The sequence below is a fragment of the Elephas maximus genome, chromosome 23, assembly GCF_024166365.1.
Source record: "Elephas maximus indicus isolate mEleMax1 chromosome 23, mEleMax1 primary haplotype, whole genome shotgun sequence".
Classification (NCBI taxonomy): Eukaryota; Metazoa; Chordata; class Mammalia; order Proboscidea; family Elephantidae; genus Elephas; species Elephas maximus.
Genome location: NC_064841.1, coordinates 458,524 through 475,076, shown reverse-complemented (window position 1 = coordinate 475,076; position 16,553 = coordinate 458,524). Strand labels below are relative to the sequence as shown.

The following is a 16,553-nucleotide window of genomic DNA, read 5'->3' as shown; positions in this document are numbered from 1 at the left end:
AGAAAACATTATAATCATTTACAAATAGAACTATGTGTTTGTCCAATTAAAAAGTTAATACTAAATCACTTTACAGTATAAGATTATTAGAGTAGAAGAGAGTTAAATAATCTCAATACTGGAAACATCTGAAAAGTTTAATTGCTCTAGATTGTTCTGAAATGGTTGATTTTAGAAATTACTACAATAAGTTGTGCACAGGCCAGAGCGGGCATCCACGGGGAAGCAAATGGCCAGAGAATGATGTCCAGGTGCTCATGCCAAGTCACAGGGCCAGAGTAGCTTCAGAGGAAAGCAAGTAGATTAAAAAATGACTTCACTGCAAGCTATATAAGACTGTGAAAATCTCGTAACATGACTGCCCCAAAGTTCATTTACCACTGAGCGGGAGATACTGAAGATCTACAGGCTGAGGGCAAGGGGAAGAAGACAACAACAGGTCTTTTCAGAGGAGCTGCCACGTCACATCACCTTCTCTTCTGTTTCTGCAGATGGTGGTAAAAGAAATCCTGACAAGTGATCCCGCCACAGTCCTATCTGCAGATCAACAAGGATTTCTTCGTAAATAACACAACTCCATGTATTTTTATTATCGCATCTTACCTTTTTGTTGCCATTTTAAAGAAAATGATGTGTACATTATAAATTCTGATTTTTTTGGTATATGAATTAACAAAGAAAACATATTTGAGGTATTTATAAACAGGATTTTTCTAACACATTTCATTTTCAGAAAGGTATATATTATCTATATGTACAAAATGACAGATAATTGAAGATAATCTTCAATTGGTAACCATGGTATTCTTTTCACTAAAATAAACCAGTTTCTAAAACATTTGCTTTAAAACTTGTTTATTTCTTAATATACCTTATCTTCCATATCACGTACCATACCCTCTGTATCAAAACATTTCTTTCTGAGGTGGGGAATTATCACACTCCAGAAATATCATTAATCTGTAACAGGGCCATGTCCCAGGCATTCTGGATAAACAATCTTCTCTACCTGATACATTTATGAAATATACAAAATAACTATAATACATACATTATATCAAACTGCTGAAATGTATAAAGTTATTAGTGTTAAACCAACGGAGAAGCTCCTATAATAGATATTTTTAAAAGTGTGAGACAAACGCACATATAAATACAACATTCAGTCTGAGAGGGAAAGTGACATAGTTCATTGTATTTTAAACACTATTAAAGTAACATTTGAATTTATTTCATTTGAGTTAGTGACAGACTGACAGCAAGCATTTACTTTCCACATTGACATAACTCTGAAAAAAATGTTTGATCACAGTTCTCATGTGTTCACAGTATAATTGTCTCCAAACAGCAAAATCTGGGAATTTCGAGCTTTGTTCCCTGGTTTATAGTTTATGAGAGTGAATTATGAATTACAGAATTGAAATTAAGTTAAAAGAGCATTTTAAACACTTTTACCAATTGTTATACATTTTCACAAGCCCATCTTCTTGTATTTTTGTTGTAAAATAAACTTTTGTAGTACTTTGCAATTCAGAGGTTGAATAGAAATTTTAATCATAACATATAATTTTTTAAGAGTCCAGTGTTTTATTATCAGCATTAATAGTTCTTCATACTGAAGATTCAGGGATAAAATAATGGACAAAAAACTGGAATGTAAGCAACACCACACGTGTGTATCATAAAAATACAGGAATATTTTGCTAATTATTGGACTAGAAAAATATAAAAGATGGAATTACATCAATCATTTTATGCTTAATCTTTCTGAATGTGCTTTTCGTATTAAATATACAGCAAGAAGTTATACTGATTCCAAGATTCTTCCTTTTTCTTTAGCAACAAGAACATGCTTATCCTTGGTTAATCAGAATAATTGCAAAAGATAAGACCTCCTAAAGGTAAGTCTGGCATTTAGTACTTTACACCTACACCCTTGCTGGACTGGCTGTTTGACGACCGCTCTCGTTCTCTGGTGATTTCCATCTCGATTTTGGCTTTGATTTTCTCCCAATCTATTTCGAGCTGTAATGGAAGAAGAAACCTGTTTATACAGTATAAGACATTTTTGCTTAATCTGAAATAACCAACAGTAAGCAAAAACTGCATGTGTGACTTTCAAAACATTAGAGGAAAAGATATATCAAAGAAAGATTAATAAATAATGCTGAAAAAAAAATGAAGTAGCTTTAAGAAGAAAACCAAACAGAACCATTATCTCAGTAAAAAGCAAACACTCTCACTGTGATTCAAAAGAGCAGATCTAGCTCAGCTATTTATAAAAGGCGCATCTGAACAGTCACTGGAGCCTTGAGGCGCCCCAGGAGCACAGTGGTTCAGCTCTGGACTGCTAACTGGAAGGTCAGCGGCTGGAACTCAGCAGCCTCTCCACAGGAGAAAGATGTGGCAGGCTGCTTCCATAAAGATCACAGCCTTGGAAACTCTACAGGGCAGTTCTCCTCTGTCCTATAGGGTCGCTATGAGTCGGTATCAACTCAATGGCAGTGGGTTTGGTTTGGTTCTGGAGCCTTAGGACTCTGCACAGGTGCCTCAGGGACAAGGGGAGGTAGGTGGACTGCATTCCTCCAGACAGAAGGAAAAGAGGACAGGGCTCTGGCCTCCAAGCCATGTTTCGGTTAGGCCAGCTCTTCACATCGCACATGCTGAGGTTCCATCAGAAGCCAAGTTACGGGGAGAGGAGGAGGAACATTGGCTTCCCCTGACTACACTCTGCAAAGGTAGCTCCTTTGACAACAACTCTTAATATAAAAACACAATTGTTGTTAAGACAATTATGAAAACATTACAGGAAGCAATCAGAAAGAGGACTGAAAGATACATAAAAAAGAACAATTAACAAGTGATACTATTTTTACCTGTTTGCTTCCCCTTGATCCATGATGCCGATTCCCCTACCCCTATTCCAGCCCTGCCTCTTCCCCAGGTTCATTAGGCTTGATGTTAAGAATGGACTCTGTCCCTGAGGGCTATGGACAATTTCTTTAGGAAAAACCATTTTACTATTCAAAAAAGTTTGGAGATGACTTATTTTAAAATGTGTGTCCTTTCCGAAGCAAGAAAGACATGAGAAAAATTGAGTTCTAGATTAAACTAACTCTGATTTACTATGAAATAAAACCAGATTCCTGAGACTGGGTCAAAAGTGAGTAAGTTTTCACTTTCATGTAGAGGAGTTAAGTAGAATAAGTTGTTTTAAACCAGATTGAGGTACTGCTTGCTGCTTGAACATATTTATCTTAAGTAACTGAGGGCTGAATTTAGCCTTAACAGGGCTTCAAGCCTCTTCTATTTTGTGCTTGAAGTTGATGGAATTTAAGTATTTGGTTCTTTCTGCTTCTGATATCCTAAATCTAAATTTCTGTCAAATAATTTACTGTGGATATTTTTGGTCACTTTTTTTTCTTTAAGCAATTAAAGTTCTTCCACGTATATGTCTATCACGTACCAGACAGATGAGTTAGATGCATTCTTATTACTTGCAGCTGACGTCTGTGCTAAGATGCAAGTGACAGCTCACGGAAGGCTCAGACTGTCTGAAGGACCCGTTTTTCAATCAGGCTAGATGATACTTTTTAAATGGCAAAACACTCATTTCCATGTCTAACAAAACATTTGCAAAGAGGAAGACAAAACTTGATGAATGCCTTGGCACTCTTCCAGCTCTAAACTGACTTACATGTTTCTTGAATCAATCACAATAAAACTATATATTCGTGGTACACTGAACAACTGTTGCTCTTTTGCCCCAGAAGTCGATCAAGTAAATTGATGACATCTGTATTAGTCACCAGTGACAATACAAATGAAGGTGTCAGCTGACCCACTGAAAATAAATGTTTCATTTTCAGCTTGGCATTTATCCATCTGTAGAACAGTGTTCTATTGATAATTTAGTCCTCGGATTAGAGTATTTATAATAATGGTTTTTAGATCAGAGGATGTTCTCACGACAGTTGACAAATGGCCTCTATGTTAAAACCCACTCTTTTCTACTCTAGGGAGCATCAGTGCTAAATTAACACTCTTATCCTAGTACCTAAAAAAAAAAAAAAAAAAAAAAAGTACCTAGTCAATTCTTATTCACAGAGAAGAATTTCAGAATCGTACTAAATTGCCTTCCATCCTCTACCCCATCTCTCTCACTCTCAACTGAAAATCACCTTCCTACTGTGCAGAGAATATAGCAGCCACTGGGCATAAATTCACCTAATTTTCCCTCCTGGTACTCACACACCACCATTTGTATCCACCCATCTTTTCTCTTTCCCTTCTGTCTCAGGCCAACCTCTTCACATACGTCACTGATCCTGTCTTCTTCCATTCCTCTAGGACATCTACCTTCAATTATTACTTTACACACTGAGTTTCCTTCTTCTTCTTGGCTCCTTCTCATCACACTTAACACCCTTTATTCTGCCTCCCTGCAAACTGCCACACTCATTCTTGTTTGCATTCCTGATTCCCAGCCATGGTCTTCTCAAGCCACAGTGATATGACTATTTTCTCACTGCACTTCAGAAACTTTTCACTAACACCACTATCGAATATTTGTGTTCTCATCCTATACGCCTTCTCTGTATGATCCAATTGCTCATTCAGTCAACAAATATTTCTTTAGTGCTTACTATATGCCAAAGGTTTTTCTAGGTACAAGTATTCAGCAGTGAACAAAAAGATAAAGACCACTGTCTTGATGGATAATAAACAAAGACATATAATAGTGGGAGACACAGATGATAAATAAAATAAAAATATTTACAGTAGGGCAGAGTGGTGTTCTGGGAACAGGATAGTGAGAGCTAGAGCTGTGTATCAAAGGTGATCACAGAAGGCCTCCCTGAGGACAGTGAGAGCTAGGGCTGTGTATCAGAAGGGATCACAGAAGACTCCCTGAGGACAGTAAGAGCTAGGGCTGTGTATCAAAGGGGATCACAGAAGGCCTCCCTGAGGACAGTGAGAGCTAGGGCTGTGTATCAGAAGGGATCACAGAAGACTCCCTGAGGACAGTGAGAGCTAGGGCTGTGTATCAAAGGGGATCACAGAAGGCCTCCCTGAGGACAGTGAGAGCTAGGGCTGTGTATCAGAAGGGATCACAGAAGACTCCCTGAGGACAGTGAGAGCTAGGGCTGTGTATCAGAAGGGATCACAGAAGACTCCCTGAGGACAGTGAGAGCTAGGGCTGTGTATCAGAAGGGATCACAGAAGACTCCCTGAGGACAGTGAGAGCTAGGGCTGTGTATCAGAAGGGATCACAGAAGACTCCCTGAGGACAGTGAGAGCTAGGGCTGTGCATCAAAGGGGATCACAGAAGGCCTCCCTGAGGACAGTAAGAGCTAGGGCTGTGTATCAGAAGGGATCACAGAAGACTCCCTGAGGACAGTGAGAGCTAGGGCTGTGTATCAGAAGGGATCACAGAAGACTCCCTGAGGACAGTGAGAGCTAGGGCTGTGTATCAGAAGGGATCACAGAAGGCCTCCCTGAGGACAGTAAGAGCTAGGGCTGTGTATCAGAAGGGATCACAGAAGACTCCCTGAGGACAGTGAGAGCTAGGGCTGTGTATCAGAAGGGATCACAGAAGACTCCCTGAGGACAGTGAGAGCTAGGGCTGTGTATCAAAGGGGATCACAGAAGGCCTCCCTGAGGACAGTGAGAGCTAGGGCTGTGTATCAGAAGGGATCACAGAAGACTCCCTGAGGACAGTGAGAGCTAGGGCTGTGTATCAGAAGGGATCACAGAAGGCCTCCCTGAGATGATGACATTAAGATGTGAAGGAGACAACAGAGTGAGCTGTGAGAATATCTGAGGAAGGGCATGCTGCAGAAAAGAACCAGGTCCTGAGACGGCAGCATTCCTGGAACGTCTTGACCACTGCTCTTCACAAAATCTCTCATATAATACCACTGTTGTCTGGTTTCTGCCCTCCTCTCTAAATGGTCCCTTTCAGGCTGTCCCCCGACCTACCATACCTTTCTGCTGGACAACGTCTGAGCTATTAGTAGTCACCAAGGTTCCAGCCACGGCCTTCTCGTGTTTCCTGGGAGATCTCATCAGCTCACATAGCTTCATCTGTGCCTAGATGGTCATGACCATAAATCCATCTAGTCCCAAGTTCTCCTTCATGAATATCCTCTGCCATCCACATTTATATTCACAATTGCCTACTAGGTATCTCCACTGGATAAGCCACAGCATTCCAAACTCAAAAGGTCTAAAACTTTTATATTTTCAATGTATTCCTTATCTAGATTAATAACACCCCCACCTACCAGGTGCCCAAACTAGAAATGTTGAAGTCATTCTCAAATGCCTTGTCCTGACTGCCTCACCACCTCTCCTTCCACCCCAGCCACAATGTTCTCTCGATTTTACTACTGAATTCTTTCTTACATCAGTCTTACTCTATCTCCCCTCTCCATCTCCTGGTGTAACTATTATAGTAATGTCCGATCTGGTCTCCCAGTCATCCCCCTTCCCTGCAACCAATCCTTCACATCAAGAGTTATCTTTCAAGTCTTTCTCTTGATTGCAAACCTCCAAGTGTTCTCGTTGCCTTCATTATGAAGTCCACTCTCTTCACATGGTTTTAAGACCCTTCAGATTTCAATGTCTGGTCCCAACCAGTACTCCAACCACTACTGACCTAGGACCCAGAGCAGTCACTCAGGACTCTTGCCTGTTACTTCCAATATCTCATGCATTCATTCTTACTATCGTATCATTTAACTGACAAAATCCTACTCAAGAAAATTTCACGGAAATATTAAAATTTCCATTTATTTTTAGGAATCAGGATTTTAAAAGGGAAAACAGATCATATTATTTCCCTTTGATGACTTCCCATCAGACTTCAGATAAGGCCTAATATCCTTAATGTGCCCTATGACCCTCAAATCTCTCGTTTGCTCTTCCTCCTTCCCACTCCAGTGCCTTACCTCTGCCTGGAACGTGTCAATCCCTACCCCCCGTGAGCTTCTTCTAGTCATTCTTCAGAGTTCAACTCATATATAATTTGTTTTGCTTAGTCTTTGCCGATTCCTCCATCCTAGGTCAGGTCCCATGTTCATGAAGTCTCAGAAAACTGTGTACACCTCTTTCAAGGCACTTATCACAACTGAAATTAAGTGACAAATTGTATAATTAACTCTGTCTCCTCCTTTTAAATGTAAGTTTTTCGAGGCTGGTGTCATCTTCACTATTCTACATCCCAAGGACTCAATGAAGATCTTCTTCAAAATTCTATACTTTCTAAAATTCTGCCCATGAATTTGGTCTTTTTCACTCTTTTTTTCTTTTTCCTAGCATAATGTTTTAAATGTTTTCTGGGTCTTCTACTTTTCTTCTTACACACATTGTATATTCAGTAGATTGAGTGTATTCTTCAAGTGGCTTTATTCGCTAGACTTACAGTATATTTTACAGATATTTATTGAACACCAGTTCAGGCCAGGTATAATGACTCTAAATAATACGATTCTTGGAAGACCTTGTATGAATCATAGATTTCCATATTTTATACTAAAAATGTCCAAATAACATTTCAGAGCTCATAGATACGAATGAATAACAAACTTCTCACTTCATTGTTTATAATTGGTTGGTTCCATTTACCCAAGAGTATAAAAACTCATTGCTGTCAAGTAGATTCTGACTCATTGCGACCTTATAGAACTGCCCCATAGGGTTTCCAAGGCTATAAATCTTTATGGAAGCAGACTGCCACATCTTTCTTCTGCAGAATGGCTGATGGGCTCAAATTGCCGACCTTTCGGTTAGCACCCAGCCGAGTGAGTGCTTAACCACTGTGCCACCAGAGTTCCTCCCAAAGAGTATAGGTATAATATTTGTTGATATTATATTAATATTTGGTGCTGTTGAGTCGGTTCTGACTCATAGCGACCCCATCGGACAGAGTAGAAGGTTTCCAAGGAGTGGCTGGTGGATCTGAACCACCAACCTTTTGGTTAGCAGCCGAGCTCCTACCCACGACACCGTAGGCACTTATAAACATGTTATGTATTGGGAGTCCATTGGAATTCAGCAGAGATCTAGAATAAATTTCCCAGTGTTATTTTTAAATAATCTCTTCCTACTCAACTCTTAGTTCTAAAATAAACAGTTTGTATAAACACAATTTTGGCAAAGATAGATACATATGAATGATACATTATGATTAGATTACAGGCCTAAAGGGAAACAGGAGATCACCAAGCAATGCAGACATCCCCAAAAGCTATTTTCCTAGGGTTGAATTTTATCTCGGTAGTAAGCAATTATTAAATAAAAAATAATTTTCATTTTAAAATGCTACTTTATGATTTCTAGTCAACTGTCGAATTATATTTACAAAGAAGAAAAAGTAGAAAGCAGTGCCATAGGGCATCAAAGTAACCTGTGTGGTTCTGGCTACCCCACTTTGAAAATTTCTGCTACTCTTCTGACTACAGTATTGCATTTTGGTAACAATTTCATACATATATAGAGAAAAAGAAGATTACAATGTAAAGTGTTTACTATTGAAAATAGAATTTCTTTGAGGGTAAGAACTGTATTTTCCGCGTTCTCAAAAGTACCTAATGTAAAAATACTGAAAAAATATCAATGACGGTGAGGAGGAGAAAGAATAGTATTAATATGATTAAAATTATACAATAAAGTAAATTTAAGGTGGGCGCTTAGTTTTAATGTACGGCCATATTTCAAAGCTGTAACAAAGATCAGGTGTGCTGGTGATTCTCTGGCTTACTCAGGACTTACTGGTGGTGGCCCCTCTCACTCTGAGTCAGGATAAAGCCTCAGAGGCCCCTGAATTTGTCCTAGTAGCAGAGCAAGGCCTCCGACTGCTGGAAGATTCACTTCAGCACTAAGCAGGTTCCTAGTGAACACAAACAGCTTGTGGAGCTTCTTTAAAACATGTCCCCTTTCTACCAAGAAATCTACAACTGGTAACCATCCTGAATCCAGAAGTGGAAGGTGCACTACTGAACTCTCAGAATGGCCCCAAAGACCTCACCATCCTGAAAACTGCTCTGAGGCCCAAAGATGTAGGTGATCATGTCCAGACTTCTAAATACGCCAAGCGGATAGCGCTGACTTTAGCAGGGACTGTAGGCAATTTCTCCTCACCTTTTCCCCTCTTCCCAAGGCTCTTCTAAGCCGCTCTGCCCCTAGGATGGGTCAGAACATTCCTTCTATTCTACCCCTAAGGATGAGTGGTCCAACATAGCCTATAAGCTCCACAAAGACAGAGGTCATATCTGGTTCATTTGGGTATCATTTTTTTTTTTTTTTTAAATAAATGAATGAATAAAAGGCTAAGGAAACCAACTGGTTCAGAGAGTTAGGACCAAGGTCTGTCCTGTCTCAGGATCACAGCTCTTGGGAGTCTAGCCTCTTGGATCTCTATGGCCAGAGAGGTGAACTCTATTTCTACTGTCTGAGCCTAGAACAATCTGGGCAGGGAGACAGAATCAGTTCTGCCCTAAGCACGGGGGCAAATCTCTTGTTCTGGCTCTTCTTGTGGGGTGATATGTACTGGAATGACTTTCTCTTAACTGGAGTGATAAAATCTGAGATTCTGGTAAAAGCTGTGGGGAGGAAAGGTTTAGACTTCTTTGGTTCTAGGCAGTAAAGCATACTATTATGGATTGAACTGTGTCCCCCCAAAATGCATGTCAACTTGGCTAGGCCATGGTTCCCAGTATTGTGTGGCTGTCCTTCATTTTGTGATCTGATGTGATTAGCCTATGTGTTGTAAATCCTAACCTCTATCGTGTTGTATCTTGAGTCAGTCTCTTCGGAGATATAAAAGAAAGAATTGAGCACAGGAGTGCGACCTCCTACCACCAAGAAAGAAGAGCCAGGAGCAGAGCATGTCCTTTGGACCCAGGTTCCTGTGCTGAGAAGCTCCTAGACAAGGGAAGACTGATGACAAGGACCTCCTCCCAGAGCTGACAAGGAGAGAAAGCCTTCCCTGGAGCTGGCACCCTTAATTTGGACTTATAGCCTCCTAGACTGTGAGAGAATAAATTTCTGTTTGTTAAAGCCATCCACTTGTGGTATCTCTGTTGTCGCAGCACTAGATGACTGAGACAGAATTTGGTGCCAGGAGTGGGGTGCTGCTCTAACAGACACCTATAATGTGGAAGTGGTTTTGAAACCGAATGGGTACAGGCTGGAAGAGTTTTAAAGTGTCTAACAGTTAAAGCCTAGATTGCCTTGAAGAAACTATTGGTAGAATTATGGACATCAAAGGCAATTCTGGTGAGAGCTCAGAAGAAAGTGAGGACAGCTGTAATGCCAGAGATGGCACAGACAGCAAGAAGCAGCAGCAGAGAGACGGCAGCAGCAGAACCAGCAAGCCAGCATGAGGTATCGCAGGAACCTACACACAAAGCGAGAGAGTGGGGTACTTTCTCGCAGGAGGCTTCCTGGTGAGTGGGGTGCCCCCAGGCACTTATCAGTTGAGCTAAAGAGCTTTGTAACACTTGCCCAAGCAGGGCAGAGGCTGGGTGAGCCCAGCAGGCCCAAGGGGCCAAGAGACCAAGGAATCAGGAATCAGAAGCTGAAGAGTCAAGGGGCATGGGAAGCAGAACTGTCTCAGTATTAAAGGGTGGGGCCACGGCCTCCTAGATTTCAAAGAGTCAGATCTTCACCAACCTGGTTCTGGAATGTGGGGATGCCATTCATAAGTGTCAGGAGGATGGGGCAAGATCCGCTGCCCAAAGTTGAGAAGGCAGGGCTGTCATGCCCAAAGGGCAGAAGAATGGGGCCTGCTGGGACCACGGGGCTAGGGTCGCCACTTAGACTAGGACAATGGGGCTGCCTACAACCAAGAGAGCAGAGTTGCTGTCCCAGTGGGCCTGGAAGGCAGAGCTGAAGCCCAGGGCCAAGGGGTCCCCACCCAGGATTGAAAGAGTGTGGCCAATGCCCAGAGTCTGGAGGACAGGGCCATTGCCTAGATGGCCTCAGAGAATAGGGGATTATTTTCAATGTGTTATGCTCACTTGCCTGGTGCCTGTTATTCTTTCTTTCCCTCCAATATTTCCCATTTGTAATGGAAATGCCTACCTTGTGTCTGTTCCACCACTGTACTTAAGAAGTAGGTAACGTGTATTCTAGATTTCACAGATGAAGAGGAATTTTGCCCCAGGATGGAATCTGTACTTGGAGTTGATTTAAGACTTGGGATGGTATGACGGGGTGAATGTGTGTTTTACATGTGACAAGGACATGAATTTTTGGGTGCCAAAGGGTAGAATGTTATGGATTGAATTGTGTCCCCCCAAAATATGTGTCAACTTGGCTGGGTCATGATTTCCAGTACTGTGTGGTTGTCCACCACTTTGTCATCTGATGTGATAATCCTTTGTGTTGTAAATCCTAACCTCTATGATATTAATGAGGCAGCATTAGAGGCAGTTACGGTAATGAGGCAGGACTCAATCTACAGAATTAGATTGCATCTTGAGTCAATCTCTTTTGAGATATAAAAGAATTGAGCAGAGAGGGTAAGGGACCTCATACCACCAAGTAAGAAAAGCCAGAGCACAGCACATCCTTTGGACCTGGGGTTCCTGCACTGAGAAACTCCTAGACCCAGGAGACGACTGATGACAAGGGCCTTCTCCCAGAGCCAACAGAAAAAGAAAGCCTTCCCTGGAGCTGGTGCTCCAAATTTGGACTTCTAGCCTTCTAGACTATGAGAGAATAAATTTTCTGTTTGTTAAAGCCATCCACTTGTGGTATTTCTGTTATAGCAGCATTAGATAACTAAGACATATACCTAGGCTAAGTATCTCTACCAGGTGCAGCCAGCTCCCTAGAATTCTACGAAGTCATGAAGTATCCGTGTTCTGATCAGTGTCCTCTGTGGTTATATAATACCCTTGGAGCAGAAGGGACAGCCAGTGGAAGTCAAAACTCAGAAGTTAGAAGCCTTTATCCCAGCCATCTATAAACAGCTGGAATAATTTATCCCAGACATTTATAAATTATTATCTATAAATTTCAATTAGTAACCAAACTTAACACAAATTGAATGTTATGAAAACAGACTGGGGTTAGTCATAATATGGCTGTAAGTTTGCAAAAAAAAATTAGTATATAATCGTAAGGCAACAACATCATACAGAGATTCTGGAACAAACTGTTCTCAGTTTGTCTTGTTAAGATGAATACTGCATATATTTATGATAAAACATATACATTGTTATAAAATACTGGCTAATACTTACACCTTCTGCATATTGCAAGTATCGTTTATTAGTTTCCTGTTTACCAAATGTCTCCAAAAACTTTTGACGGTAAGCAAGAACTGTATCCACATGTGTTTTATATTTTACAGCCAATTCAAGCGCCCTATAATGAGAAATAAAACAGATTATCAGAACTGCTGGTGTCAGCCCTTATGGGCAGTACAGTTTTGGGGTGAGGAGGTGGGAGAGTCTATGTTGTTCCCTCTACTCATCTCTCACATAGAACGTCATTTCCTACCTTATCCATTTATCCTTTAAGGCCCAGATCAAGCATGACCCTTTCTTCCTGACCATCTCCCCTCATAGAAGTAAATGACCATTATCTTATTTCTGTTCTGCAGCATTTTATACATACTATTATCACAGTGGAAACCCTTGTGGTGTAGTGGTTAAGTGCTACAGCTGTTAACCCATAAGGGTCGGCAGTTCGAATCTGCCAGGCGCTCCTTGGAAATTCTATGGGGCTGTTCTACTCTGTCCTATAGGGTTGCTATGAGTCGGAATTGACTCGACGGCACTGGGTTTGTTTGTTTTTTTTTTTGTTTTATTAGCACAGCACTGCTTATAGTGTATTATACCTAGTATTTACAAACTTTTAGTCTCCTCCACTAGCCTACACATTTGCAGAGGGATATCTGGGTTTCATTTATCTTTGGTGAATACTACAGAGTGCATGTATAGTAAATGTTCATTGAAAAAAACTTTGAAATCGTAATAAAATTCAAGTGAAAAAACTTCCCCTAGTGTAAGTGGTTCAACTACCTTGACCATTTTTCTAAGTCTGTAGTGAACTTACTCTGTTCAGTACTCAACTAAACAGAATTAAAAACTGATACCTTCAAATTATTACTACAGCAAATTGAAAATAACAATTTCAGGTAAATAAGTCTGACAAAATGCCTTTTTCCATCCAATTCCTAGAAAAAAGAGTAAGTAGCCATTTAAATTTTAGAATCCAATCAGATGTCTATTTATTATGTAACTAAGTTTTTAAAGTAATATTTTATTTAAAATGCAAATAAGAACTAAATGAATCACTGAAATCAATGGTATAACATTAAAAACACAAAATCTACATATTAATAATAACTTGCAAGGAAATGAAAAGATTAATCCTCACTTCCAGGCTTATTTTCAGAACACAGGTTTTGGACAGTGTGTTGGCCATTGCAACCCTGTGTATAACTCACACTAGTTGAGTAGGGGCTCCAGACCCATGACGTGCAGCTCTCCTACACTGCTCACTGTCATCTTGTTTTAAATATGGGAAGTGGTTATAATAATAGTCGAAGTATATTATTTCTTAAGTTCTCTTGCATTCTAATATGATACATAACTTTTGAATATTCCAGTCTTGATCTATCAAAGCCAACTATTATAAATTTGTTTCAGACAAGAGAATATATTAACCCAATGACTACATTTTTTACAACTTCTGATTCTTTGGTAGGAAAATCTGGTTTATTCTTAGCATACTTTGATTTGCCTTACTACTGACCTACATAAAATAATCACTTTAAAAAGTATTTTAGATATGTTGTGTGTATTGTCTAGGGTTGTTATAAGTTGAGTTGGAACTGACTCGTCGGCAATGGGTTTTGCGTGTACTGTAAGCACATTTTAGACAACTGGGAGAGATATTAAGACTTAAGCTCCTCGAATATAAACGCACTTTCTGTTTTTGATTTGTATGAAAAATTATAAATCATGTATAATACAAATAAAAAGAAAAAAAATGGTAATGCTAAAATAAGGAGCTGTGGCGGCACAGTGGTTAAGCACTCAGCTGTTAACCAAAAGGTTGGCAGTTCAAACCCACTAGCTGCTGCACAGGAGAAAGATGTGGCGATCTGCTTCCATAAAGATTACAGCCTTGGAAAGCCTATGGGGCAGTTCTGCTCTATCCTGTAGAGTCACTGTGTGTCAGAATTGACTCAACGGCATACAACAACAACAACAATGCCAAAATTAGGGAAAATGCTTTCTTATGGAAATATAACAGCACATGCCATGTTGCTAAATCCAAGGGTCAACGTTTTGCTACCCAATACACAGGCTCACAACATTCCCTCTTCCCTCTGTGACTTCAAGTCTTTCAGAGTAAAAGGGGACAGGCAGAAAGGAATATAAAGGTGCTGGAACATGGAGGAAAAAAAGTGGTAAATAAGAGAAGGCAACAAGCAATTCACATGACTTCAGAAGAGGAGAAATGGAGTCAAAGACCCCCAACCTTCTAACCCTCTCCCGTATCATTCCCCTCTGCGTCCCTAAAGAGGAGAAATGGAGTCAAAGATGCCCAATCCTTCTAACCTTCTCCCGTATCGTTCCCCTCTGTGTCCCTAAAGAGGGGAAATGGGGTCAAAGACGCCCCAATCCTTCTCACTGTCTCCCATATAATTCCCTTGTGTGTCCCTAAAGAGGGGACATGGAGTCAAAGATGCCCCAATCCTCCTAACCTTTTCTTGTATCATTCCCCTGTGTGTCCCTAAAGAGGGGAAATGGAGTCAAAGACACCCCAATCCTTCTAACCCTCTCTCATATCATTCTCCTGTGTGTCCCTAAAGCTCCAAATTTGGTGGTGTATGTGAGTAAGGGCTGGTGAACTAGCCCTTTGGAACTCTGTTGTTGTTGTTTTATGTCACTGAGTCGATTCTAACTCATAGTGACCCCATATGACAGAGCAGAACCACCCCATAATAATAATGACAGATGACATCACTACCTATCCTCGGCTGAAATCTTTACAGGAGCAGATTGCCAGGTCTTTTCTCCTGCAGAGCTGTTGGTGGGTTTGAACTGCTGACTTTTCAATTAGCAGCTGAGCTCTTAACCATTGTGCCACCAGGCTCCTTTTTGACACTTCAGAGATTCCAGTTCCTATAGTTTCTTTATGACTGTACATGGCGGAGGAAGGAGTTCTTGACTGCACAAAACTGGAAGCAGTGTCCTAAGTAGGGATAATACAGCATCCATTCCGGGTTGGGGCTTTTTAAAACATTCCAGAGACGACTCAAGTATTATCTATCACTATTATTATCATAAAATATGTATTAATTATATGATTGAAGAGCAAACATTAAACTAAAAGTAAACATCCAAACGATACATGCTATTTTAAATGTTCTCTAAAAGCAGGCACTGGGTAAAAAACATTTTCTTACCACATTTAGGTGAAAACTCATCCCAAATTACATAAGGTTATGGGAACAGTACGTCTCCAGTTTTAAAACGATTATTTGGCAACCAAACAAACGTGACATTAGATTCTGGGCCTGGAATAAGTCCATGTATCTTCTCTGATTTTAAATAGAAGGAAGTTACATAAAAAAGATTTTATAACTTCAAAATGTAATCCTTTGAATAACCTGAGCAAAACAAAATCACTTTGTATAACTGGTAGAATATTAGAGATTATTTTTATTAATACTTACATAAAGGAGTCCCTGGGTGGTGCGAACAGTTAATGTCCTTGGCTGCTAATCAACAGGTAGGAGGTTTGAATCCACCCAGAGGCACTTGGAAGAAAGGCCTGAAAATTTACTTTCAAAAAATCAGCCACTGAAAACCACATGGAGCACAGTTCTACTCTGACACACGTGGGGTTGACGTGAGTTGGAATCACTCAACGGCAACTGGTTTTACTGGTTAAAGAATCCGTATGCATATCTGGAGCTTCTGATTTCTACCTCTTCTTAACTTCAGTTTTTGAGAGTAGATTACCACCAAAATGTCCAAAATAAATGTCAAGCAGATAACTTGTATACCTACAATTCTTCAAGGGCCAGATCTTACTAGGTCACATGCAATTTTCAAATTCAAATATGAATGACAGAAGCACAAACCAGTAATATCATGCTTCCTTCTCAAAGGGAAAAACGCAACAAAATAAAATCTGTTCCCTTCTAGATGATTTAAGCAAATATAGAAATTCAGGAACCTTAAAACCAATCTATTTAACACACAGTGTTGACATCTAATACTCCTGGAATGACAGAATATCAGCATTTTGTAATTCCTAATTAATTAGTGGGTCTGGGCAGTGATCATCAATGGCTGCTATCATCACAGAAGACAGGGAACCGTCATTACGTCCTCCTGATGGAGACACACCACCTTGATGGAGTCTCACCTAAATTAATAAATAAGTCTAAACCTAACCAAGCCTCTAGATCTAATAACTGATTTACACTGAATTCATCAGACAAAGGAACACGTTAAATGATACCACAAAGATGCAGTTAACAAAGTCCAGACTCGGGAAATTTATAGTTCCAGTTT

At 40.2% G+C, this 16,553-nt stretch overlaps 1 protein-coding gene across 1 annotated transcript in view; it reads right to left on the bottom strand.

Moving 5' to 3' along the window:
- Positions 1-789: 789 nt before the first annotated feature.
- Positions 790-16,553, bottom strand: part of IFT80 (intraflagellar transport 80) — a 147,906-nt gene continuing 132,142 nt past the window's right edge. Inside the window, exons 19-20 of the mRNA XM_049867628.1 lie at positions 12,255-12,378; positions 790-2,025 (exon numbers count right to left, since the gene is read on the bottom strand). Of these exons, the coding sequence (XP_049723585.1) occupies positions 1,915-2,025; positions 12,255-12,378 (235 nt within the window). The 3' untranslated portion in view covers positions 790-1,914. The remainder of the gene's footprint in view (positions 2,026-12,254; positions 12,379-16,553) is intronic.